Source organism: Grammomys surdaster, unplaced genomic scaffold (assembly GCF_004785775.1).
Source record: "Grammomys surdaster isolate TR1022 unplaced genomic scaffold, NIH_TR_1.0 125953, whole genome shotgun sequence".
Taxonomy (NCBI): domain Eukaryota; kingdom Metazoa; phylum Chordata; class Mammalia; order Rodentia; family Muridae; genus Grammomys; species Grammomys surdaster.
The window spans coordinates 4,892,603-4,917,162 of NW_021620773.1; the positions used below are offsets into that span (position 1 = coordinate 4,892,603).

Sequence of the window (24,560 nt, forward strand, 5' to 3'; positions counted from 1 at the left end):
ACAAATATATTTGAGGGCAAGAAGCAGGGGGCCACATAAGGGAGCAAAGATTCTCCAGCCAGCCACTGGTCACCAAGCTCTTTGTCCCCCCTACACAAAACTCTCTACATTCTGTCACCAAGACCCTCTGTAGCTCTGAAGTGAGTTCCTAGAGCCAACCAGTCCTGACTGCCTGGACTATACACAAACCCCACCCACATGAAGACCATCTCCAGGTGACCTGCCCTCTGTCCAAGCTCACTCCACAGAACCCCAGACAAATGCACCAGGCAGTTAGAGCACACTTAAGAGATCCCGGCACCTCCCCCAGGACCTCCTTCCTCTAACCTGTGGAGAGGAATACCCTCATCGGCAATGTCAGCAAAGCAGCCACGGTTGGAATGTTGTTGACAAGCATAGTCACTCCAGGACTTCTTAAGCCTGAAGGCCAGCATCTCTCTCTTGTTGGCCCCTTCCTTGATTGACAAGAAATGGAACAAGGTCCCCAGCCATCCATCCCGGCCCCACCCGCAACACACATCAGATTTTCCTTAGTTCCGTCCCCATACTGAGGGTTGCTACTGCTGATCCACTGATGATGAGGCTTGAGAAGGCAGGCAGGGTAAGAGGTAAGACAGCAGCAATATACGTTGATCCTAACACACCCCAGAGCTCCGAGCCCAGACATCCTTCCTAGTATAATGTAGCCCACAGGTCCCTATCTATGCCTTTAAGACTGGGTGGGAATTTAATGGAGTAGCCACACACACAGCTTCATTTAAGAAAAGAAAGCTTGCGGGGAAAACCTGCACTTCAGCAGGTAACTGAGCAAAACCCTCTACTGCATAAGTGACTACACTCAGCAACAGGAAACCCACGCAAGAATTCCTTACTGGCAAAGCATTCTTTCCCCAACTCCAGTCATCCCCAACGCAACCAGGACAGATGGAACCAATGGGTCACCTGCAAGGAGACGCCCTCTGCAGTTGCTGGATACAACCTGTCTCCCTGCCACGGCCCTGGCCCACATTCCAGAAAGCAGAATGTGGCACCATCCTTGATCCGAAAGCATGCAGCCCACTGCGGGAACAGGGCTCCGCAGATGGTGCTGTGGGGAATCCACTGGCCAGGTGGGATGGGGGCCATCTAGTCCCTGACCAACTGTCTGTCACAATGCCAACAGGCATGGTTGTGTGCCAATGAGCATTCACAAAACCAGACAGAAACAGGTAGCTATCTATATACACCTTCCGCCTAGATCAATGCATCTATGAAGAGAATGAACTCCCACAAGATCCCTGGGAGTTACTGACCCACTAAATGGTTGAACGGGCCAGCACTAGGGATCCACTTTCGGAGGCCTGAGGAACACACGCCCTGAAGGAAAGGAGCAGGGCCAGATGTGAACTACATAAATCCAGGCCACACGGAGATAGAGGAATCCAATAAGATCTCACACACACGGCTACTCACCCTCGCATGCTGTGTGCTGAGAGGCAAGAGCGCCTACAAGATCGTCATCAGCCATAGGCACAGGGAGGAAAGCCGGCTGTGAACAGTCACAGTGCGCGGCCGTGGCCAGCGCTGTCCCTTATTTTCCCAACCAAGCACACAGTATAGAGGATGCCCTAAGATCCAGATCATCTCAAAACAGGGCAGTCACTTGAGGGTTCAGTCAGAGGCAAGTCTACCTAGGATTGACCAGCACCTTCTCAGAGATCCAGCTGGCTCTTCTATTCATGATGGCAAGCATACGTTGGGCACCATCAATCAATGAGGCCCATGAAAACACTGGATCACATGCCACCACATGGAGACTCCAGGCCATGTTCCCAGACCCCTGCACAGGCTCTTCCATGTCCCCGGGGCACACTACTTGGAAAACTGGATCCAATGGTTTGTGGGTCTGGCCAGCTTCACAGCAGGTAACTCCTCGAGTATGTAGAGGATTTGAAAGAAGCACTCCCTCCTGCAGGATGGAGGGAGGTTCAGGAGACCTGAAGCTAATCAAAGTTACTTACTCAGTTCAAAAAGTTAAAAGACTTCACAAGATGGGGGTGGGGGGGAAACAAGCAAGCAATACATTCTGAGGAGTGGAGATTTTCCTCCTGGCCAATCTGCGCTGCCAAGGGCATTCCCAATATGGTAGCTTTTTCCTGAGTCATTACCATGCCAGGGTGGGCTTTCAAATGATGTAAATGCCTTTGAGTCACCCCTGCTTCCGTACGTAACCCCAATAAATTCATTGGTTCACTACGCTAGACTAGTGTGGGATCTACTGTCCGTGCCCTATCTGGGGTGGATAGAAGTTTCTTCATGTCTCTTCGTATACAACTGGACACAAGGGCTAGCAGCGGGTGAGTAACGAACATGGTGGGTGTTCAATAAAAGTTCAGCGAGTCCCTAACTGAGCCTGACTCTGGCCTTAAACAGCTTCCCAGCTGAAGAGCCTGCGAGCTACCAAACCAGGTTCCTTCCCCCCAGTCACTTCTAGTTTTCTTAGCTTGGCTCAGCTGACATCAAAGGCCATGCCTGAGACTCTCACACAGATAGGGCAAGCCCTGAATATATACCGACCAGCACTGCCAGCACAGGACAACGGCTATCAAACATTTTATGTCTAAACCAATACTAGCCAGGGAGATGGTTCTTGCCTGGCTGGCACCCCTGGAACCTCCAGCACCCCTCACTTGTTGCCACTGCTTTAAAACTCAAGTCTCAGCCAGGTGGCAGTGGCTCACACCTTTAATCCTAGCACTCAGGAGGCAGAGGCATGTGAATCTCTGAGTTTGAGGCCAGCCTTGTCTACAGAGTGAGTTCCAGGACATTCAGGGTTACACAGAGAAATTCCATCTCAAAACAATAATAACAAAAAGCAAAATAAAACAAACAAACAAACAAAAAACTCTCAAGTCCCATGGGTAGGAGTAAAATTGAAAAGCAAGTTGCAAAGCCCTCTGGGTACAACTGAAGCTAAAAGCAGATAAACCAATGTTGCAATCTGAGCTGGCCTTAAGGCAGAGTCTTCAGGTAACCCAAGGGCAAGGTGGTAGGAAGACAGTGTTCCTGGGAGTGCTACAGTCTGAGGGGACTTCTTGGAAGGCTCCTAGCCAGCCAGTAAAGATAAAGTGTGTGAGTTTGTCACTGCTCAGGAACACTAAAGACAACCACCTATTAGGTGTTCTGGGTGCACCTACTATGTGCCAGGCATGCTGCTGCTTTTATTTAAAATCGTCCTTGTTTAAGACAAGATCTCATGCCGGAGCCAAGGCTGGCCTGTAATTCACTACATACCCAGGTTAGCTTCGAACTAGCAGCAATCCTCCTGCAGCAGCTTCCAGAGCGCCAGGATTGTAGACGTGAGTTTTAGGCCCTTGATTTGGGTGCTGGGGTGCAGACAAGGTGAGGGTGATATTGCTGGAGCCTTAAATGCCGGTCTCAGGAGGGAGAAGAGTGTCACTAGCCTGAGGGACAGTGACAGCCCAGGAGGGCCACTCCACTGAGGTAAAGAGCCAGCTGGTGGATATGCAGGGAGGGTAGTGCAGCCAGTGTCTTCTTACCAAAACAAACCAGAGAGGAAATGTCAGGGCAATCTGATTAAGGTTCATCCCATTCCAAACACAGTATGGGGCTCTAAGTGACCTGTGACTCACAGAGGGGAGAAGGTCGTGGTCAAGACTCAGGAAATGAGCACAGGTCGTGGATGTGGAAACCAGCAGGCAGCTCAGGGTTCATCTGGGAGGCTCGGCCAGACTGCACGGGGCAGAGGTGGCAGGAATTGGCCAGAGGTAATTAGCCTGTCCAACCTTCAGTGATTCAACCCCAGCCACGCTCTGCTGAGGACAAGCGACCCGCTTGGCACTTCCCAGGCCACACCTCAGTGAAGCCCATGGACTGCTGTCCATACTGGGTTCCTGGTTCCTCGTCTCTGTCTCTAGGCATGACACACACTAAGAAAACCCTGGAACTTTCTATGGTGATTACAGAGGCCTTCCTTTTTTTTTTTTTTTTTAAGAGATGAAGAAACAGGAATCAGGGAGGAAAGATACACACGGTCATCACAAAGTAGAAGGTGGAATCTGGCCTTGCTGCTCTAGGCCTCTTCTGCCCCCCCAACTCCCTCCCTAATCCCCCCTAGTACCCCACCACCACCAAGATGTGAGCCCAGGAATGAGGCAGGGTGAATACAGCAACTGAGGAGCCTGTTTCCAGGCAATTGTGCTGGGCTGGCTTCTAAAACCAACAGCTATGGGTGGTGGTGGTGTGTGTGTGTGTGCGTGCGTGTGTGTGTGTGTGTGTGTGCATGTGTGTGTGTGTATGCATAGTCACAACCACAGGGGACCATGAAGAGCAGCAGGAAGGAAGTCCCTCGAAGATTGAAAAGATCCAGTGACCCAGTGAGCTGATCTCTGAATTCATGTACAAGAAAACGGAATCAGCAGCCAGGGCTGAAATGTCCACAAAACACTGCTCAAAGCACCTACCGAAGTGCACCCGGCCATCCTTGGGCTGTCCTGTCACAGGGGACCCCGGGGAGAGCTACAGCGATGCTGGTGCCCCTCTTCTCTGTTCTCCTCCATAATTTTTCTAAGTGAGCTTGTGCTGTGTGTGCTGACATGTAATGGGGCTGTCATGGACATTCTTCAGTAAGTTAATAAATATCTTTAAAGGCTTTTTGTTTTAACTTCTGGTACAAGAGGTAGCCATAGACACAACCCACATACACATAGCCTGGAATGTCCTCAGCCCCTGAAGGCTGTGAAGGAACCAAGGTGGAGGTGGGGACCAAGCAGGAAAGAGTGGGAGGCGGTAGGGGCGGAAGGCGGACTCGGAGGCCTCCCAGATAGACACCAGGCAACCAGTGGACAGCCCTCCTGTGACCTCTGACCTGCCACTAGGTCTTAGAGGACTGAAGCAGGTCCTACAGGGAGCTATATCCAGGCAGAATCTGGAAGAGGAGCCAGGTCAGAAGAGTCTCACTTTAAAGAGAAGGCCAGAAGAGATCCAGAAAACCACTCCTTTCACAGGGCCAGCTAGGGCACCCATCTCCTTTCTGGTCACAGCCAGAAACAGCCCTGATTCATCTCTAAGTTAGTAAGGACATCAGGACCTCTAGCCTGCCTAACTCACCTAGCAGAGGACCCGAGTGTCAGACTCAAGGCTGGTGGGGGGCTCCTTGTATAAATGTCACAGTAAAAGTACTGTCAAGAAGGACACAGCCCAGGATGGCTCTGCAAATGGCCGCTGTCCACAACACCCACTGATAGGCAGAGCCTGGGAGAAGCTGGTATCCAGGAGCGAGGCTAGGAAAATGTGGGTGGGTGGGAGCCTGGAGGCCAGCAGGTGGCTTGGGCAATAACAGATAATGCCAGCATAGAAACTGAGGGGGTGGAGAGTGTCAGGGCCAGGGCTCCTCCCTGCCCTGACCAGAGGTCACTGTGCATAAGGGCTGCTGGGAAGGCAAGACACAGCTAGGACATCTCGGGGTACTCAGCAACCCAACTTTATCCTCATGTATCTAACTGATAGAAGTCACTACCTCAATACTTCTCGGCCTTTTGGATAAGATTAGGTGTAGAAGTCACCACCCCATACAAAGAAACAGAACATAGAGGACCTCGGCAAGATGGGACAGTGTCCTGCTCCTGGTCAGGACTCCAGGCCTCACTACCACAGGCTCTTGGCCCTGTGGACCTTATCCCAGTACTTGTGAGCCTTTGCCTTCTTATCTACAGCATGGCTTTGCCCCTCCCCAACACAAAGAGCAAGGGTGGAGACCCAGTAGGGCAAGGGGACCTCCCAGATGTCTTCTGGTCATTGTCAACGTCACATCACCCGCACACAACAGCAGACTGACGTTACCCTGACAGCTAGCCCCATACAAGCCCTGTCTCCCAACACATACACTTCCCAGAACCCCTGCTATGCACAGCTGCCTCTTCCTGTCTTCCTACACAGGCCTTCCAGGAAGTCCTCCCTGACTCCCACAGTCCACACAAACCTCTTATCCTCAGCATACAGCATCCCTGAGGTACCTGCACACCTTGTGGGCCCACACGCCTGCATGGCTTACCTGTGCGAGCTTGCACACCTGCACACTCTACTCCCCAAGGCCCCACATCCAGCATCCTCCCTCTCAGTGAGGACCAGTGCTTTCCATCGGGAATGTGCTAGACAGGCTCAGGACACAGCCCCTAGGTGAGCACTCTTGGCTGCCTCTTCAGGAACTGTTACTATGCCAGTGGGGTCATATTATGGAGGGCCCGGTTGTGGTCAGCCTTAAGTAACTTGGCACGAAATAGTCAGTTTCCGAAACAGTTTGAGGACAATGTTTTATGACTAAAGGGCAGGACACATCCACAGAACCCCCGCCCATTGCCTGTTACAGGATGCTTTGGTCCATAAATCCCCTGCCTCAGTTTCCCTATAACCCAATAAAATGAGAAAATGGAAACCAGTGAAGAACAATGGGTTTGTTCGGGGTTATTTGAGAGGGACAAGGAAGTCTAAACCCCCGTAGGTGTTATCTTCCAATTTGTAGACATTTTTGAGGCGAAGGCCAGAGTGTATGTGTGCTTGGGCAGAGACAGGTTAACGGCCCTGTCTTGTGGGAAAAGAGGTCTGCACTCTGGGTCGCCACCAGTATTGCTGTTCTGCTACAGAGAGTTGTTAACTCATGACAAAACCAAAGGAAAGAGGGCATTAAAGATTCCCCAATTTAAAGCTGTCTCCTCTCCTGTCAGGGCTTCAGTGACACTTGTTTCATAAGCAGGTCCAGGCTACAGAGAGAAGGGTCGCTGGTGGCCAGACACAGCTGGGAGGCTCGCTAACTTGCTGGCAAGAAGACACACCCCACCCCACAACGGGGAGTCCCTACCCAGGAAGGCCTATGAGACGCCCATCCGTATCTTTCTCCAGCCAAAGCCAAGATGGTATAACCCAGAGGTGAGTGGGGCTACTTCACTGCAAGGGACTGTTGGGTGGGACACTCCCATCTTCCCCAAAGCACAGAGTCTTGTCGAGAAGAACAAAGTTCATTGGCTAATTTGGGTTGTCAGGTAATACTTCTCTGGGTGATATTGTCTTTTTTTTTTTTTTTTTTTTTGGTTTTTCAAGACAGGGTTTCTCTGTGTAGATCTAGCTGTCCTGGAACTCACTCTGTAGACCAGGCTGGCCTTGAACTCAGAGATCTGCCTGCCTCTGCCTCTCAAGTGCTGGGATTAAAGGCGTGCGCCACCACTGCCCCGAAATATTAAGTCTTTAACAATCCAAATATCCTGAAGAGAAAGCCAACAGCCACCTCTGCGTCAGTATCCCAGAATGCACAGCTACAATGTACCCAGGCCCATACCCACGTCGCTTAACAGGAGAAATACCTGTCCTGGGTCCCTACAGGTACAGTCTTCCAAGGGTCTCCTGCTTGTGTGTTCTGGATTCTCTTAAGGTCTTGGACCACACTGACCTGACATCACAACATCTTAGCGTATGCCAAGTCCATATCCCAACCTCCCCATGTCCACCCCCAGCATTTTCCATGCACGCCTCCCCTTGTTCATTCGCCCTTCCCCCAGTCCCAGCCTGAAATAGGCCTCAGCGCTGGCAAGGGCATCGCCTCAAGATCTCCTGAGTCTCCTGAGTCCACACAGCTGTGGACTTGACTTTCAGCTCCTGTATCCATATCAGGTGTCCCTGCTCTCCAGGAGCTCAGAGGGGCACCAAGGCCACATTACCACAGGTCCTCTGTTCTACAGTCGAGGGCTAAGGTCCCCTATTCTACAGTCGAGGGCTACTGTTGCTTTTGCCATGGGTCCTTGCCGAAAACTGACCCCACATAGCTCAACCCACACCCAGAACATCCATGAGCCAGGACCCGACAGCTGGCAAATTCTAAGTCATATACTGTTGCAGAGGTCCAAAGGAATGGTGAAAAAAAGCAGCTCACAGATCCAGGCCAGCACCACCTGGATCATGTCCTGAACCTTCTACAATTAGAATACAGCAACAAAAACCAAGATGCGAGCTGACATCTCCCTCTGTGACCAACACCCCCATACTCTGCTTTCTCTCCACGCACCCCATTGTCCCCTCCCTCCAACAACCTTATCCTCCCCCCCACTTATCACAGCAGCAAGAGAACCCCAAACATCTCAAGAGTCACCCACGTCTCACTAAAAAAGGCCACCACAGTGAAACCCTAGTAAACTAAACTGAAAATCAATAGATGATTCTGACCAGAACAGACCGCTCTCTGCTTTGAAAGGTGACAACAGCCAGAGCCCTGTGTCAAGTAAAGTTGTTTCAAATAGTAATTTCAGATTTTAAAAAAGATGCACTTGTTTTATCTTAATGAAAATAAGAAAACCAGCTGAAAGGATTTTCAAAACAGGAGAAAGGCAGAGGAGACCTCAGCAGACACCCAAACTCACCGCACTGTCTCACGCCCACAGGCCTCAGGGCTCAGACCGATCTCTCTCTGGGAGAATCCAAGCTCTGAAGCGTGAAAGTCCAAGTGATACAACGCCTTGCCTCCTGGCATGTTTCCTTCCACAATCACACCACCACTCCAAGGCCACACCTGGCGCCTGGCAAAGGCCTTCCCTCTTCATGGGACAGCGACAGCTCCCGCAGCAGTCACTTCACAGCCCTCCAGGCCAACGACCCAGAGCTCAAAGGTCTGTCCCTAAGTCCCAGGGGTGGGCAGGTCTCAAGAAAGCAGGCGTGAAGACCTGGCTTGGCCGGATGAACAGGTTCACAAGAAATGTGGAGAAGGGAGGCTCCTAGTTTTCCACCAGACGGACAGCAGCTGAGTCAACTGTGAAGCAAGGGAACTTTACAAAGGGTGGCGGGGTACCATGAGGGAAAGGCCGGGGATAAAAGAGAACACACTCTGTAGGACCTCGCCTCCCAATTCCAAAAGCTTAAAAAAAAATCCTGCCTGCCAGTTAGTTAAGGGGAAGACCAAAAGCCGGGCTGGGCACATGTACCCTGAAGCCAGAGAGGCACCCACCTCCACCCACAGAGGGCTTCACAGGGTCCTATGTCCATGGTCCTACTTCAGGCTGGACCAGGTGACAGCTGTCACTGTGTCACATGCACACCTGCAGAAACTGATGCCTGACTCAGAGATGCTACCTAACCAGCTATCTCCACCCCCCCTCCCCGGCCTTCCAAAACACAGCCCAAATCCCTCCTCACAGGAGCCAGGGAGCTGGGCCTGGCTACCATGTCCCTCCTCACAGGAGCCAGGGAGCTGGGCCTGGCTACCATATCCCTCCTCACAGGAGCCAGGGAGCTGGGCCTGGCTACCATATCCCTCCTCACAGGAGCCAGGGAGCTGGGCCTGGCTAGCATATCCTTCCTCCTCATCCAGAAAGAGACAACAGAGAGGAGCTTCAGTGTAGTGGCCTCTGACTTCCCCCTCAAGATGCCAGCCTGAAACCATGACAGTGAGTCTAGAGAGTATCCATGAAGGGAAAGTGCAGGCTACCAGAGCTATCATCAGGATGGTGACATAATGAAGCCCCTCTGTGTACCCCACAGCCGGCTCGTGCCCACTCCTGACATCCACCTTCTTCACCCCCTGGATGAGCAGTGAGGTGAGGTGGTTGAGGTAGTGAAATAGTGATCAACTGAAGGTCAGGAACGTGAAGAACCCAGAATGCACTAGCCACAGGTCCCTAAGGAGTCATGTGTCTATCAACCCTTTACCTTCCAGACAGAGTAGCCACGTGCCATGTGGTACGGGCTTTGTGATTCTCTAAATGTTTCTGTCTTGGCCTCCTGACAGGACCCAGCTATTCCTCCCTCACAGCTGGGAAGGGGCTGTTGGAGAAGCCAGGGCTACAGCGCAGGAAGAGGGAGGGGTCCCGCATGGCTGGCAGAGGCTGGCCGATCCCCCTCAAGGGTTGAGCTGCCTCAATCAGAAGCCTCCCCCTCCTCTCAGAATCCATAATTCTCTTCCCTGGAGACCCCCAATGTCCCTAGGGGCCACTGGCGCAGAATATCAGGTTCAGAGAGCTATGGATGACAAAAACTGGGTTTGAATGAACTTTTCTAGGGAAGACAAACAAATGTCTGCTCCCCAGGTATAGAACCAGGGACAGCCCAAGGTACTATGCCACCAGTGTCCAAGTGGATGCACCAATGTTTACTGGACTCACTTACACCAATGACGACTTCTCCACAGCTGCATAGGTGGAACTCCCCTATGGTGAACCTTCCAGCCTCTATATCCTGTAGCTCCTTCCCAGACCCCAAGGCCACATGCAGCTAGGGCAAAGTCATACTCGGAGCTAGCTGGGGAGCATAGGAGAGAGTGGCTGGAATCTCAGACTAGGGTCAGTGGCTCTCCCTACTCCCTTCTATATGGGAATGCCAAAAGTCAATGGTTCCTGCTTCAGGGGTTTCTTGCAAATGGTCCCAAATACTGTCTGAACATTATTCAGATCCATGCGGATCCACATGAGGGGGCCGTGCAGGTGTGCATGTTGCAGGGGGTGTCCCTGTCTCATGTGGCTTTAAAGGGAGAATCACAAAGCAGAAAGCCAGAGTGGGAAGACACTTTTGCTTTGGAAAACAGCTAGGTCAAAAACCTGCTCTGTTAGTGGGCCCCCCCCCCCACACACACACACTCAAATCGCCTGGAATGCTCTGGGTGCAGATATAGAGAGATTCTCCCATGAGCCTGGGTCACTTCAACACAGGAAAGGGGACATTTTTCTGGGCCTCATGCTGGAGGTTGGGGTACCGATGGCTGTGTCCCTCTCTTCTCAGCTCCGTGGCTCTGTTACCTATAGCAGGCAGGCACGGGAAAATGGAGCCGAGAGCTGGATGACACCAAAAGGTCCAACTCCCTGGTGTGTACACACATCAGCAGAAGTCTACAAGATGGCAAAAGTGGGGAGCCTGGGAGCCTGCCTACTCCCTCCCAGTCTGGTTCCCTTATACCTTTGCATTTTGAGGGTCTCAACTTTCTCCTAAGAGAAAAAAGTTCCCAGAGGATTCTGTCATCAGAAGAGTGACAGCCTCCTGTCCCATCAGGGCTGGCTGCCCTGTGTCTAACTCTGTTTTGCCTCTTGAGAAACCTGCCCTGTTTAGAGCTACCTGCATGGTCTCTCCTGATCCAGAGACTATCTCATCCTCTGCCTGGAGCTCCGAGAGACCTGGAAACCTCCCTCTGACCCCTCACCTGTCCCCTCATGCCCCAAGCTATCCACTCCAAGAATGTCTACACGTGTCTGGCTCCTCTAACTGCAGGCTTCTGCACCTATCCTGGCCTAAAAAAAAGATGCTTCTCTTCCCTAACCCAGCCAGCCCTGTCTGATGAGACCGCCTTTGCCTCCCTCTAGCAGGAAGGACCTGAGAGTGAAGGCAGCCAGGAGGGAGAAATGCACACCAAGCAGGCACCAGGTTCTCCAGACAAGCCGTGGAAGGAATGGTGCATATGGAGGCGAGAGTTTGACCCTAGGTGTCTTCTTCCATTGTTCTCTGCCTTATGTATTTAGGTAGGGTCTCTCAACAGATCCCAGAGCTCAGCAATTTGGCTAGTCTGGTCGTCCAGCTTGTCTGAGGTCCTGTTTCTGCCTCCTGTACACTGGAATTACAGGGAGCTCCATTCCCTCTCAAATTTATATGGGTGCAGAGGTCCAAACTTCAGCCTCACACTTTCACACTTGTACGGCAAGTATCTTTCCCCACCCACTGGACCATCTCCTCAGGCCCAAATCAATCAATCTTTCTGTCTTCCTTCCTTCCTTCCTTCCTTCCTTCCTTCCTTCCTCCCTTCCTTCCTTCCTTCCTTCCTTCCTTTTTTGTTTGTTTTTGGTTTTTTGAGATAGGGCTTCTCTGTGCTACAGCCTTAGTTGTTCTGGAACTCACTCTGTAGACCAGACTGGCCTTGAACTCACAGATATCCGCCTGTTTCTGCCTCCTGAGTGCCGGGATTAAAGGCATGTGCCACCATGCCCAGCCCAAATCTCTTTCTTAAAGACTTGCCCCACCACTCCAGGCAACAGGATTCACCTCCATCTGCCCTGTGCGCACTCCTCAGAGGGCAGGGACAGGGTCGCCACCTGCACTCACATGGGCACAGACCCACAGGAATGAGGCAACTGAAAAACAGCAGAAAGAGTCACACATCCCTATTACCTCACTTTCAACACCCTGTGGAGACAGGAGACTGCCTGAGGTGGGAACATTCCAGGCAGGGAGATGGTCTCACCCAAGGTCTGGGGAAAAAAGACACCCCAGTGAGGACCCACTGAGAAACCTGGGGTCCCTGAGGTCAGGGCTTGTAACACGACAGAGTTAGATCTCCTTCTGTCACTGGTAAGGAGAAAACACCAACAAATCGAACAGAGGCGACGGCCTTCTGGGTTACTTAAGCCACTGTGCTTCCCTCCCGCATCTGGGAGCCCAGCAGATAAAAATCAATTCCTTTCTTGCCGTTATTCAAAAGCTTTCTTTCTTTCTTTCTTTTTTGAAAGCACATGGAGAGATAGCTCTAATTTAGGTTATGCTGTCGAACCAAAATAATGGCCGAGTGGAGTTTCCATCTTCTAATTATACGGAATTTAGGACAAAATATCGGTGTGATTCTGAGATACTCGATAAATAGGCCACAAGGAGTTCAATTTGCTGCTAAAATCCTTCACACACTCAGAAACAGAAGAGCTAACTCCCCTGTCAGGAAGAAGTGGCAAGGCGGGTGGCAGGAAGCCGCAGCCCCTCCTTCAGGCTGGCCTATCCTGGAAGTGAAAACCAATTTCAAAGCTAACTCCCATTCATGTAAACTACTGGACCCTAAGTCCCTTGTGGTGGGAGGCCTGCCTTGACAAGTGAAGGGAGCTGTGCCACCCCCCCTCCCAGCAACATCTCCCCTCCCCCACCCCCACCACCCAGGCCTGTGCAGTTAGCCAATCCCACATTGAATGAGCAAGGCCCCTACACAGCCACTGAGCATTATGAATCACTGCAGCAACACCCTAGACTATTTTCAATCCTACCATTAGATATTCAATTACAAAAAAAAAAAAATACACCCTCGCCTACCTTAAAGGAACAATACTTATTTGTCAATTAAGTTAGTGGTTGGGGAGGGGGGTTGACAGGGGAAGTTGGCCTCCCTCCCCTGGCAACAGGATCCTGCTGAGACTGAACTGTACCTGTTGCACAGCCAAGACAAGTCCTGGTAGCCTACCAAGCCAGGCTGTGAGGACAGGATTTGTACTCGGGCAACCGGCACCAATGGGCTCTCCTCAGACATTACAGTGTTCTCAGTGCCTGTCCCAGGCCCTTAGCCAACTGCTGAGGACAGAGGGGAGGAGGCACCTGCCTTTGTAGAGCCTACTGCAAGGGGAAGAAGTGATGGCAAGACTGGCCAGCCCTCAGGTTCAGAGCTACCCCTGAAAGCTCATCAATGTCACTTGACACCTCTGACTGTGCCTAGCTCATTGTGAGGGACGGAAATGGCCCACAACTTGCAACAGTCCGCATCTCTGGGAAGGTTTGGTGAATCTAGGTTTAAATCAATCAAGACTTTCAACCCCAGGTCATGTCAGTGGTGGCATCTAGAACTGCTGGCTGAGCATCTAGCTCCCAGAATCCCTCCTCTCCTTCAAAGCGAGGTCTCTGACAGCCTTGGGTGTACACCAGCCTCTGGCTCAGTCACTCCGGTCAGCACTGGGGACAAACACTGGCTTTGGAGCCACCGGCCTCAGTTTTCTGGCTATCCAGTCAGAAAGGCACCTGATCTCTCTGAACCTACCCTGCAGCACTGAATACATTAGATGGTGGGGCCTCCTACCAATGAACACACCATGCCACATGCAGCCAAATGTTGGGAGGGTCCTAGGAAGGACTGGGGGGGTTATGTGAGGGTCTGACTACCACGCAGAAACTGTTTGCTAGGAGAGGCTCCCCAGGGGAGGGGAGGGGAAAGAGGTTCAGACAGACACAAGATCTTCATGGGTACACATGATGGAGAGTCCCTAGAAGCCTTGAGGAGAGGGGTCAACAAAAGACTTGAGGGTTACCCCTCAAGGCCCATGCCCAAGAATAAGAGTGAAGACCAGCACTGACCTTTGGAAATACATAGACCACAGTGGGTAGTAAGATGTCAAGTCCCTGGGCTCCACCAAAAGACAAGGTGGAACCTCTCAAATGGCCACTTCCTCATCAGCAATGTGGAGATCACATGGCCCCTTCTGGGGCTACTGTGGAGGGATGGAAGCCTCCTCCCTGGAACCTCTGGCCTGCCCACTCACTCCCTGGATTGGGCGGCCTCAGACACCCCTCCCTGGGCCCAATCAACCCAGCCTCCAACTGCCATCTGCCCTCAGGCCACCAGGGACAGAGATTCTGCTACTACCCAAGCTCCTCAAGCTCCAGAGTTCTTTCTCCCCAGCATCCAGGGCTCCCATTGCTTCCAGGACTCTCTTCCTTCGAGGAAATTCCACGGCTTTGGGAGTTAAAGAAACCAGAACGCTCAAAAAAGGTCCCTCACTCTGGAAAAGGTCCCCTCTAGGGCACTTACTCTACCCAGCAGCTGTCCTGGATGGCTACAGACTGCCAGACTGCAGACCCAGACTTTATTCAGTAACAGTTGACGATGCTTGGGTGGGCATCATGACATCTAAGGACCTACATGTATTCTGTAGTCACTGACCTCTCTCTGGAGGAGAAATGAGAGACACTCAGAGAGACTCGGCCACTTGTTCCAGGCCCCACCATGAAGGCATGACCAAGGGCAGAGGGCTTTGGCACCAGTCAGTCAGGAAAAAAGGTCACTACCCAGACTCATCCAATCCAATACTTTCCCCACACCCTCGTGGGACCACCAAGGCCTAGTGACAGGGACAGGGCTAGAGGAAGGATCCCTATGGTACTCCAGGGTGGGAGAATGGAGAGTTCAAGGGCTGGAGTACCTGGAACAGGCCTAGGCAGAAGGCCAAAGGAATGACAGGCAACTTGCAGCTTTGAGGACCCCAACCCCCAGGCCCATCTATAGCTGGGCAACCTTGAAGTGTAGCACTTTGTTGCCGTAGGAGATCAGATGGGGCTTTTAAAAGCCCAGATGGTAGTTGGCCAGGGCCCAGCTCCCCTTTTCCTGCCTGTAAGCAGCCCACCCTGCCCCTCCCTGCATACATCAATGTAAACAGAGTATCCACCCATGGCTGTCTTGGGAGCCAGCCAGCCTGCCCCTCATCCACACAGTATTGCTGGTCTCAAGGAGTTGGAATGTTTGCCTTCCTCTCAGGGAGCCACTGGCCTGTGGGCCTCCCCAATCCTGATATTTAACAGCTAACACGAGCGACCTGGAATCTGGTGGCATTCACTGTCCTCTGTAGGTTTAGAACTAGTGTCACATAGATCACAGCCCCTGTCCCTCCCAGGGAATCCCCAGGGTCGTCCACTCTTGGGGGTCACAGTTCCTGGTGTTCAGCTCAGAGAACAATGCTTAGATCAAGCCCAACATGGCTTGACCTCCCCAGCCCCAGTGGACTAGATGCCATCCACATTAGCCCCTCTCTGCCCTCGGTGTCCCTCCTGAGCAGGCCCTTGTCCCTTTGATACTTGCCTCAAATCCAGTGAGGGTAGTGGGGCTCTCAGCAGGGCGGAGGGGGTGTGTGTGTGTAGGAGGCCATCCAGGCCATCCTCCTGGGGCTCCACCCTGGTGCAGCGGGAGGCTGACTCATGCCTCATTTCCTCTCTACAAAGACAACTAAATGTGTGGTAAAGTCGCACGTGGGCGCTCCCACCGTTGGGCAGTGGCCCTGAAGACCAACAACAGGTTCACAGATGTCACTCCTCTGAACTCTCCCTCCAGCACCTGAGTCCCACCCTTCCATGCCTCCCTCTCTCCCTCTCTCCTTCCACACCACTACACCCCCCCCCCTCGTTCTCACTGTATTTAAACCTTCTGACGGAAATGCCTTCTGAAGTGATTCACACACCCCTGCACTCTTCAGCAAGCTGTTGAACAAAATGTCACCTTCCTTCTTGATCCAGGATCTAGTAAGCATGTCTGTTCCACATTCTTCCCGGCCCCACTCCCTCTGATCTGCATCACAACCCTCGTCCCATCCCCCCACCTACCCCACATCCCAACCCCACCCCACCTCACCCCCGCCTCATCCCTAGCCACCTCTCTGGCACTGCCTCAGAAAATGACACATGACCCCCACCTTCTTCTATCAGACCCCTGACCATTCAATATGGGTAAAAGGGGTGGGGAAGGGCTAGGCTACAGAAACCAGCCTCTGGGACCCCAGATAGGCAGATTCTGAGGCTCTCTAGGACACAGACTGTGTAGCTTTCTCCTATGCTGAGGGGCATCACTCTGGACAGCTGGGCTTCCAGCCAGCCCTCCATCCCTGCCCACACACACTCAAACCTCAGGTTCCAGTTCTCAGACTTGTGAAGTGACTCATACGCCTCCCTCGATGCCTAGCAGTGGCTAGGGACCAAAAAAATAAAATAAAATCATCTCTTCTTGCTCAGGGTCCCCTCCCAAGTCGGGGGCTCATCAGAACCCAGAAGAGTCCTGTACTTGACTGAAAACTCCTCTGAGGGAGAGAGTAGCCCATCCTGTCAGAAATCTACAGAGGGGCCAGAGCAAGTCATAAAACCACTACCAACATGTGGCCTTCCCAGCCACTCCTTGGGCAGCTAGCTAGCTGTAGCAGGCTTCTTCTGAAGACAGAATGGGTTTTGTAACACAGACATTTCATAGATTTGTTTGTTTGTTTGTTTGTTTGTTTATAGTCTGTACTGAGTATTGAACCCCAGAGCCTCATATATGCTGCCAGAGCACTGAGGTACATTTGTGATGTAGCCCAGGCTGTGAACTGTCTTCCTATCTCAGCCTCCTGAGGACACATCCTCAGTCACGTGTCACGTGCTCTGTCCTCTTTTTTCGTTTTTCTTTAAAAACTTGGTTTCTTTCCTTAAAAAAAAAAGATTTATTTATTTTTATTTTACGTGTACAACTGTTTTGCCTGCAAACATACGTGCACTGAGTGCATGCCTGGTACCGACAGAGGCCAAAAGAGGACATGAGAACCACTGGAACTGGAGTTAGACAGTTGTGAGCTCCCACGTGGGTGCTGGGAACCGAACCCCAGTCTGCTGCTTGACCGGCAACTACTGTCCTGAGCCATCTCTCCACCCTGAGCTTCAGAGTCTTAGATGCCCAGCTACTCACTCAATGGCCCATCCAGAATATGCCTTCCTAACATCACGGGTCTCCTCCCAAGTGTCCTCTAAGCTACAAGCCTCAGGCTTGAGTTGCAGGGTAGGACAACTAGGTGGCCGTGAAGGACAATGGACCTTCACTAACACAGTCATGCTTCCCAGGGCTGCTTTCCCGGGCACCAGCCAGGTGTTCTAACCTTCCATCTACCACAGGTCCCCAGAGGACAGTGACGACATTCAGCGCTGTCTAGTGTCAAGCATGGCAGATCCTTGATAAACATGTACAGAGACAAGGCTAGGAGTACAGATGAAGCTGAGATCTTTCAAGCCAGGGCTTCTTAAACTACAACCAGAAGCTATCTCCCATATCAGTATTCAACAGTGGGAGGGGAAAAACACTTCTAAGTTCTAAAAAAAAAATGTGTATCTATAGAGAAAGCAGCAATCACCATGTATAGACAGCAGTATGCTTGCCCCTCCCTGCGAGTGTAGACAGTACAGATTGCACCCCTATCCCCTCTATTCACTTCCATGCTCATCAAGGATTGGGGCGGCATCTATCCCAGGGCACGCCAGAGCTCAGCCTACATCACACAGAAAATAGAATCCCAACCTCGAAACAGCCTCATTGAGCCAAAGAGTTGTCTGGTGACCTATCTCACTTCAGTGCAAGCAGACAGCAACATGAAATAGAGGTGTTGTCCAGGTGTCTCCTGAGTCTGCTCAGGTGGCTACATTCTTCTGAAATATCAGTGTCCCTCTGGCCTGTTCTCAGGGCCTATCAGGGCTGGGATCTGTCTACTGATATCTACCCAGCCAGCCAGCCTGCACCCGGCATACCTCCAGCCTACACAATTCCCGTCTAAATAACCACTGTGCATGCCGCCCCTGCCCCTACCCTGCCACAAGCACCAGCTGCTGATGACCTGAACAGCTGGACAAATAGGGCGATGGCTACCATCAAGTCCATTATAAAGAAGTAGAACCAAGCCCACATCAGCATAGGAGTGCCACTTTACTCCCTTTCACCACCATAGTCAGCAAGAGCGCATGAGTGGCACTTCCCAGAAAGGCAACTGGGTGTACCTTCTGTGCTCAGAGACCCATTCAAAGACTCCTCCCTGCCAAAGTGGCAAGTTCAGAGGCAAAGAGGAGACAGACCCAGTCAGGATCAAAGTCAAAGATCTCTGAACTCCAAAGCTGCCAGCTCACCGTGGCCTTTCTCCACCCTTCGTGAGGAGGCCAGACTATGAGGATTCCTTCAGACGTCACCCCCTCTCTCAAGTTTCAAAGGGCTGTCCCTGTCTGTGCCCATCCCACAGCCAGGCTGTTGAGCACAGCAAAGCAGTCCTTCCATCCACAACTTCCCCTTGATTCTCTCTCCATCACAGAGCCAGTTCCAGAAGCATCTCTGGGGAGGTTAATTGGCCAAAGTGCATACCCACTGAATGGATTGGTAAGGCTCTGGGTTGGCAGACTCTCCCTGTGCACTGCAAGATAACAGTTCTGATCTCACTTTGTGAGTATTGACATTGAAGGATTAAATGCATGAGTAGCTAAGGGAGAAAGATCCTAGCACCATGCTGCTAAGGTGGAATAGTATTGATCTACAAGGAGAAGAGACCAGAACCATCCATGAGTGACCAGACTAGAACTAGCCATCTGTGAATGCAGTTCCCTTGTTATAGACACAGATCTCCATGCCTGGATGTGCTCATGAACAGATGCAGGGGCTTGGGGGTCAGAGTTCAAACATAGACTTCATTTTCTTCCATTTGAGGGAGTCTAGAAGCCACCAAACCCCAGTAGCAACCAGCACTAGATCTGGGTTTCTGATGCTGACTCTAGAATGGGCAGACTCTAAGGCTGAACATAGAATGTCCTATGCACCAAGCAGCAGTGAGGAGCTTAGGTTCTTGCAGGCATGTGGTATCTATGGGACCCAGGAGTAACAGCAAAAGAACAGAGTAAGGAAAGAAGCCAAGTGGAGTCGCACAATAAAGTGTAACATATGAATCAACACGAATAGAAATCAATGATTAATGAGTGGCTGAGACAATTCCCCTATCCACACGGAATCCAAATAACTCAGGTTCTCGGCCTTTTAGGGGGTAGCACGGAGCCCCTTTCCCTAGCCTCAGTTGTAGGATACACTGTGAATTCCTTCTAAAGAGCAGCGCAGGGAAGGTCTTGACAGAGAGGCTCCTTCACAGATAGGGTATATTGGAGTCACACTGAACGACAGAATCCAGACATCAAGAATGTTGCAGCCCTTCCCAAACCCATCACCCCAGACTCACCATGACAAAACCATCTAAATCTCAAGAGCGGATTCCCAAGTGATACACAGGGCCCCGCAGGCCACCACACTCCTCAAGGAGTCAACCAAAGTCTGAGACAGGGTCATGGTCAAGAGGTGCCTAAGGGAATACAATAACCAGACATATATGGGACCTGGATGGGGGTCCTGGGACAGAAACAAGGACATGAAGCAAAATTCAAGGCATCCTGTGAAGCAGAGAACGTCATTAATAACCATGGGTGGAAACAGAGACTGCCACCTAACCTGATGACCCAAGTTTCATCCCTAGGGACAGAGGACCCCGTGATAGAAGAAGAGATTGACTCCCAAAAATTGTCGTCTGGCCTCCACATGTATGCTGTGGCAAACATACAAACAAAAACAAATAAACGTAATCTACAACTTTTTAAATGTATGAGTGCTAGTCCACAAACAGTAACAAGCAAACAACAGCAGCTTCAGATGTTAACGGTACAACAGAGTGTTGACATAGGGGGCAGAGCAGGGCCAGGAAAGTGGACAGATGGACACCAGGCACAACTGCCACCAGGACACATCCACAATAAACAAGGACAGCTGACACAAAGGCCACCCACGGTGTAATGGCAGGTACATTAAGTGTCCAGAAAAGACAAGTCCCTAGATAAACAATCGTGGTGATGGCCTCAGCTAGAGAAAGAGGCAGTGGAGTGCCAGCCACCCGGTCCTTGTCTTGTTCTGGAAACATCCTCTAAGGCTTACAGTTGACAAGATTATGAATGGGTTTGAGAGCAGTAAATTATCTCTGTAGGGGGTGGGTAGTGTGTCGTGTGAATTATTCCTCAACAAAGATGCCTAAAAAGAGCAAATTCTCTCTTAGGCTCGCTCTCTCCCTGAGGCAGCGATCAGAGAGCCTCGCCCCTCTTGATCACACAGTCTGGCTCAACTACAGATGAACCCTAAAGCAAGGGTCTTTGCAGTACGAACTGCCAAATGGCCCAGAGAAGGCAGAGCACGGTGCCCACTCGGTGCCACTCAGGATCACTAGAGGCTGCCAGACACAGGTACATGGATGGCGCTAACTGGGTGTGGAGGGACCCTGGCTATGGGAAGCACATACCGTCTACATGGGAAGGAGAGACAAACAGAAAAGGAGGCAAAGTCTTGTATCTTGGAGAAACCCCCAAACTTCTCTGTATTAGAGGTACCCTTACTATGAGATGAAGCCCACCACAGAACCCATCTTCAATAGTCACAAAAACAAACCATGAACGAGAACATCTCAGAAGAATGTCACCAGGCCCTCTGAGAGATACAGCCGTGTCTTTAAAAACCACATGGTCTCTTTAACTCAGCTTTAACAGAAGGCTTACCATGGGGTTCTAGAGCTGCTGTGGCCCCAAAGTTCAAGTCCTAGTTCTGCTACAGAACTAACGAGCACTTGAACAAGCTGTGGCCCTCTCTGTGCCTCAGTTTCTTCACCTGATGATCATAGCAAAAGTGCATGGGGCGAGAGGATTCCTGAAAGGCACTCAGCACAGTGTGTAGTGTGTAGACTGAGTTCTCTTACTACTTTTTTTTTTTTTTTTTTTTTTTAGATAGGCCAATACTTCCTGTCTTCCTGTCTAACCCCAGGGGACTTTAATCACAGGCTTAAGTATAATCACAACCCTGGTTATAATTCAAACACCAAACAGTCTTAACAATGGCCATTAGATGTCAAATGTTATTAGTGGTGACTTATAGCTCGAAGTCCCCTCCCAGGCCTTCTGTACCGGCCACACGCAGGCACCCCAGGAGAAAAGATCGATGTTTTCAACAATTAGGAAAACCCCAGTCTGTCACAGCCTGACTTTTTTTTTTTTCTTCACAGGCCATTTCTCCATCAGCCACCAGCTCTGACCTGGTACAGCTGCCCTGGGCCCACCCACCTAGGCAGGGCTAGGCTAGGCCTCCTCCCTGAAGCTGGCCCACACCTGGCTAACGACTTTCATCCCCTTTTTAAGCACCATTTTCTAGTTCTGTCCAGAATGAAGAAAAGCAGGAAGCCACCAGGGGAAAACCAAGGAGAAAGCAGCCCCAAAGCCACTATGAATGGCACCAAAAAGTCCCCAGTCAGCTCATGGAGGTCACATTCCAAACCTTCCAGAGCCCCTATTTATGGTCAAACTACCCTGGAGTGGAGGCCTCCCTGGAAATGGCCACCTGAGGCCGGGGAAAGAGGATTTGCCTTGCGGCGAGTCCGGCTACAGTCACCTGTGACTCACTCTGCATGGTTCCCATCTTACCCTCTAGATTCAGGATTGCTGTCTCTCCACTCTTGACACAGTGCAGAGTGGTCTGCAGCTGTCCCAACAGGCACCTACGCAGGCGGGCCGCAGCCTTGCCCCACACTGCTAGAGGGCCAGCCGCACCCTCGAAGTCTACCTAGCGGGGAAGAATGCAGAAACTCAGAAAAGGTGGCCCAACCACACAAGCCTGTCACAGCATCTCCCACTAACAGGCACTTGCCACCACACAAAGTGTTGTCATTAAGATAGACCAAGAAAGCCAAATACCAAAGTAGAGAGGCCAGCGGTGCTCAGGAGGAGAACCTGCCCAGCTCTCCAAAGAGGATGGCCCCCAAACACAAACCTCACTCCATCATGAGCACCCTAATCCTGTAAAGGCTCGGTAGATCAGGCTTCTAAAGAGAAGCCCTACCAGAGCATGAGGAACTGGATAGGGCTCCCATGTGTCCCCAGAGAAGGAAGAGACACCATGTAGCAGATTACACAACAAGGGTCCTACAGCAGAACACTGAGCCTTTGGTTCTCCAGACATGAATTCTGTCCAGATGTGGCACGGCTGGAGCTGCTATTTCTAAACAGCTGTAACTTCCTATGCTGGGGCCAGTAAGAGCACAGCCAAGAGTGTCTCAGAGGCTCCAGTGACACTGTTTCCATTGTGCGGAACACTCTCTATTGTGAGGCAGAAATGTTGATTCAGGAAACAGGTCTGACTCTCCTCTTTCTAGGTGGTGAAGGTGAAGGTGAAGCCCATCGAGAGTGAGGACAGCGGAGGCCACGGCTGTTGGCACTGACAACTTCGCTGTCTGCTGGCGCCACTCCGGGGGAGCCAGGATAACAGAGGGCGCCAGGAGGTTTGGAGAGAGACCTTCCTTAAGGAAGACATCTCTGCAAAAACCCCTCTGCCTGGCTGGGTAGGAGGCACAGGATAAACAGGTGCCAGGCGGTATAGAAACAGACCTCAACTCTGAGACTGTCCAGGGCAGTTTATAGGAAACTCAGTCCTAGCATGGACTCAGACAGACATCTCTGGGACCAACAGGGACAGCCATGTTCCCCATCATCAGCCAGGATGGCCGAGGAAAAACAAGCAAAACAGGGAAATGATGGTACACAAAGAATCTGATCCTGGGCACCCAACCTCCTAGACATCAGTACCTAGCCCATACTCCCTGGGAGTTCTGTAGTCAGTGTCACAGCAGGGGGCTCCAACATCCAGAAGCAGCCTGGGGAGGAGGGAGGAGCAGGCATACTGACTGAGACCCCCCCAGATGGGGTGTCCCAGAGAGCATCTGTGGATTGTGGCTTCATCCTAGCATGGGGCAGGGATACTAAATAAAACACTCTTACTGGACCGGGCTGTGTGTCCCCAAATGGCCCTGGGAACAGGTTGGGCAAAACGAGAAAAGATCCTTCATATCTTTGCAGGGCCACTAAGGTCACCTGAGAGGCAAATCGTGCATGGCCTCACCTGACTCCTCACCTAGGGTGTGTCTGGCCAACATGGAACCTGTATCATCTCATTAACTCTTATCTCATCTTTCGTAACTCACTGATAAGGAAACTGAGGGAGGGGATATTCACAGCCTTGCCCAATGCCACGGAACAGGTACCTGAGAAAAACCTAACTTCCAAATGTCCTTTATTTCAAACCCTACAGAGCCTGAACCATGACCCTCCCTCCTCCTGGGCCTGGCCCTAAAGCAAGCCCCTCTGCCTGGCTGGTCTTCAGTGAGATTGGGGGTTGTGTGGGTGGGGAGTGGGGGTTTAAAGTCTCAGCACCTTTAATTTTGTCCCTAATCTATACAAGGCAAGGCAGGAAGGGAACCCACTCTGAACAAGGTCTCCCCCAAACTGAATCTCTCTTACCTCTGGAAATGGGGAACTTCTAAGGAGTGCAAGGTTCTCCTTCTGGCCCTACAAGCCTGCTCCTTACCCTGGCCACAGGTAGGGACAGGAGAATCAACATCCAGACTAGCCCCTCTCCATCTTTCAGAGGTGCTGGTCCCGCTCTGGACAGATGAGGTCTTAGGCTAGGGACTGCCACACAGCACCCCACCTTCACGGTTGTATAAACACATAGGCCTAAGCTCCAGCCCAGGTGCCAACTGTCCCCAGAATCCCATAGGCTAATTCCAAAGGAAAGGAAAAGACACACAGAAAGCAGGGTGTGGAAAGAGAACAAGCGTCCACAACTTTTCCTGGGTCACCTCTTGGGCCACACCGGCCTGGACAGCCCTCCTCCTTTCCAGTTCTCCCCCACCCCCAAGAGTGGGTCAGTAGGACGACATTTGCTGCGCCCTCATCCTGACCCCCCCGCGAGCGGCCTACGCATGGTGACCCATCTAATGACTCCCCCCACATCATAGTTTGGGTCCTGCGTCCCATCGACGTCTGCCTCTCGCCCACCAGGACCCTGACCCGCACAGCGCCCGTGGGACGCGCGAGGGGCGGCCGTGACGCGCGCCCCGGGAGCGTGTGTGCGGGGCGCGCCCGCGCTGCTCCCCGAAGGGAGGGTCGCCGCTGTGGGTCACCGAGTAAGAGAGGCACAGCGCACGGGGTCGCGGCCCGGTGGCTGGGACAGAGCGTGGCGAGCGTCGCCCAGGTCCGTGTGGGAGTCCGCGTGCGCGCCGCTTACCCTGCGGGGTGATCGGGGCCAACTCTCATCCACCCGCCGCCGCGGCGCCCCCCTGGCCGGCCACCCGGCCGCGCTGCACCTGCCGCCCTCCCGGGAGCCCAGCGGCGCCGGGGAGCGGGGACTACGCGGCCCCGCGGGTGCCGGCCACGAGCGCGGAGGCGGCGCCGCGTCGCGCGCTCAC

The 24,560-nt window shown here is 52.1% G+C and overlaps 1 protein-coding gene across 3 annotated transcripts in view; it reads right to left on the minus strand.

Annotated features, from left to right (window-relative positions):
• The window catches only part of Gramd4 (GRAM domain containing 4), a 74,470-nt gene extending 50,034 nt beyond the window's left edge, over window positions 1–24,436 (minus strand). Inside the window, exon 1 of one of the 3 annotated variants that reach the window (XM_028753740.1) lies at window positions 24,380–24,436. In XM_028753740.1, the coding sequence (XP_028609573.1) occupies window positions 24,380–24,408 (29 nt within the window). In that variant the 5' untranslated portion in view covers window positions 24,409–24,436. Of the gene's footprint in view, window positions 1–15,556; window positions 15,615–21,741; window positions 21,848–24,379 lie in introns of those variants that run through there. The other 2 variants (XM_028753741.1, XM_028753742.1) reach the window with 2 other exon arrangements.
• Window positions 24,437–24,560: the final 124 nt, after the last annotated feature.